The 2,369-nt window shown below is 35.9% G+C and overlaps 1 protein-coding gene across 1 annotated transcript; it reads right to left on the bottom strand.

The window, feature by feature from the left end:
• Positions 1-624: 624 nt before the first annotated feature.
• LOC123947131 (olfactory receptor 6C1-like) lies at positions 625-1,503 on the bottom strand. Its single transcript, XM_046013131.1, has one exon. It carries the CDS (start codon positions 1,501-1,503, stop codon positions 625-627), a length of 879 nt encoding a protein of 292 aa, XP_045869087.1.
• Positions 1,504-2,369: the final 866 nt, after the last annotated feature.

The following is a 2,369-nucleotide window of genomic DNA, read 5'->3' as shown; positions in this document are numbered from 1 at the left end:
ATATCTACAAAAGTATATATGTTAAGTATCTATTTTTTTAACAATAGATAAATTACATGAAAACACCCTATTTAGTAAGTAATGTTTCATGGCTTTTAAATGAAAGCTTTCACATTTTTCAAAAAAATCATATGGCATATAAAGAATTTTTTTTCCTAGAGAAACTGCAAGATGGTGAAAGGATTTCTGGCAAAGATCACTGAAAATCACAAAATTATATTTTCTGTGTAGAGTAAGGAAAATATCACATCAATAATTACAGTGCCTCCTCCATTCTGTGTGATAATCATATTCCTAAACAAAATGCAAAGTAGAACTTTACAAATTAAAACAATTAATAATCAAGACGTTGCAACTAATCAAAGTTTCAGAAGAATGCGAACCAAAAAAACTTACAAAGTTATTTCATCCAAATGGAAAATATATTAAATGTGCTTATAAACTCTTTGAAAGAAAGAATGAATAAGGATATCAGGAAGACTACTGTGATTTAAAGGTAGCTCAAATTTCATGTTTGCATATTTTAAATTGCCCTGCAATGTGTCTAATTTGTAAAACCATAAGATTTCATTTGCTTGAGAAAAACACAATCTTCCTTGCCCTGTCCATGAAGGCTCCCTTGACTTACTGGTTCCTTAGGCTGTAAATAAAGGGGTTCAGCATGGGGGTTACTGAGGTGTTTAGCACAGCAACACCCTTGCTCAGAGACTCTCTGTCTTTTGCTGAGGGTTTAATATACATAAAAATGCAGCTGCCATAGGAGATGGAGATGACAATCATGTGGGATGAGCAGGTGGAAAAGGCCTTTGTCCTCTGACTATTAGAAGGAATTCTTAAAATTGTTCTGATGATATATATGTAGGACAGAAATATTAATGCCAGAGTGAACATTAAAGTAAACACAGCACAGGAAAACCCCATTATCTCTAGGAATTTTGTGTCTGAACAAGAAAGTTGCAGCAGGGGAAAATAGTCACAGGTAAAATGGTCAATAATATTAGACCTACAGTAATTAAGGTTTAAGAGCAACATGAGTGCAGGGAATATGATTAAGAATGAAATCAGCCATGAAGAGAAGACAAGGAGTATGCAGACTCTGGGATTCATGATAGTCATGTAATGCAGAGGTTTACAGATGGCAATGTAACGGTCATAGGACATGGCAGCCAGGAGGTATAATTCAGTGACTCCCAACAGAATGAAAAATAACTGAGCAATGCAATCATTAAAGAAAATGGTTTTATCTCCTGTAATCAGAGTGCTTAGGAACTTCGGTATGCTAACAGTTGTGAATGAAACCTCTAATAAGGAGAAGTTTCTGAGGAAGAAATACATGGGTGTCTGGAGGTGAGCATCCAGCAGGGTAAGAGTGATAATGGTCAGGTTCCCAGTGATGCTGAGCATGTATGTGATGAACAGAAAGACGAAGATCACTCCCTGAAGCTGCGGGTCATCTGAAAATCCCAGGAGGATGAACTCTCTTAGTTTTGTGTGGTTTCTCATTCTCCAGTTGCTTATTTGTTGTTCTCCTGCCAGATCTCTAGGAGAAAACACAAGGAAGAAACTCAAAGAGAGGATTAGCAGAGGTCCAAGTTTGGAGACAGAATTTGGCAAAAAACCTATGTGCTTTCATCTACAGGGGAGATTTTTATGAATCTTTGACTGATTTTTTCCCAACCCACAAACATCTGTGCTGAAATCTCCTGTGGACTCCTCCACTATGCTGTGCATGTCTGAAAGTTAGGAAGAGTCTGACCTTCAAAGCCTTTGCAACACAGTCCAGTGCCTGGAAGTCACAGGGGGATTAAAATAAACACTTGTCTACTTAATTCACTCATTCATTTTGAGTTTGGTCTTGCATCACAAACACCTATCAGGTGAAGTTCTCTATTGTATGCCCAATTCCTGGCTGCATATTACATAGGTTGTGTCTTTGTTTTACAAGATATTTTCCCCCATCTGGAGTAAATTTATAAGAAAGTATATGTAGAAGAAGCCCCAATGTTTTGACATATAATTAAAAAAAAACTTCATTAAACTTTATTTCAAAATAGATTTCATTAAATTTCTTTAGAATGTGTTCTTTTAATTAACTTTACTCCTGCTCAGTAACAATACTCTTCCTTCATCAGGGTTTCCTTTTCCTAGGAAGAAATAGTTTCTCATAACACCTGGGAGCCTCAATATGCATTCTCATGAAATAGGCAATATTTGGTTTCATTTGAATTGAATTTCAATTCAACCCCCAAATTGAAATTTCTGCACTAAATTTACTGCCTTTGGAGACACTGTTTTAAAAAGGCATATTATTACTCTTCCATAGGTAATAATGAGTCAATGCACTGCATTTTTAACCTTATTTCAAGGGG

This window comes from Meles meles, chromosome 7, assembly GCF_922984935.1.
Source record: "Meles meles chromosome 7, mMelMel3.1 paternal haplotype, whole genome shotgun sequence".
NCBI classification, from domain to species: Eukaryota; Metazoa; Chordata; class Mammalia; order Carnivora; family Mustelidae; genus Meles; species Meles meles.
Note: the sequence above shows the minus strand (reverse complement) of the source record. Positions and strands in the feature narration are given on the sequence as shown.

Excerpts from the sequence above, each read along its gene's own strand:
- LOC123947131 (XM_046013131.1), bottom strand. The coding sequence starts at position 1,503 with ATGAGAAACCACACAAAACTAAGAGAGTTCATCCTCCTGGGATTTTCA.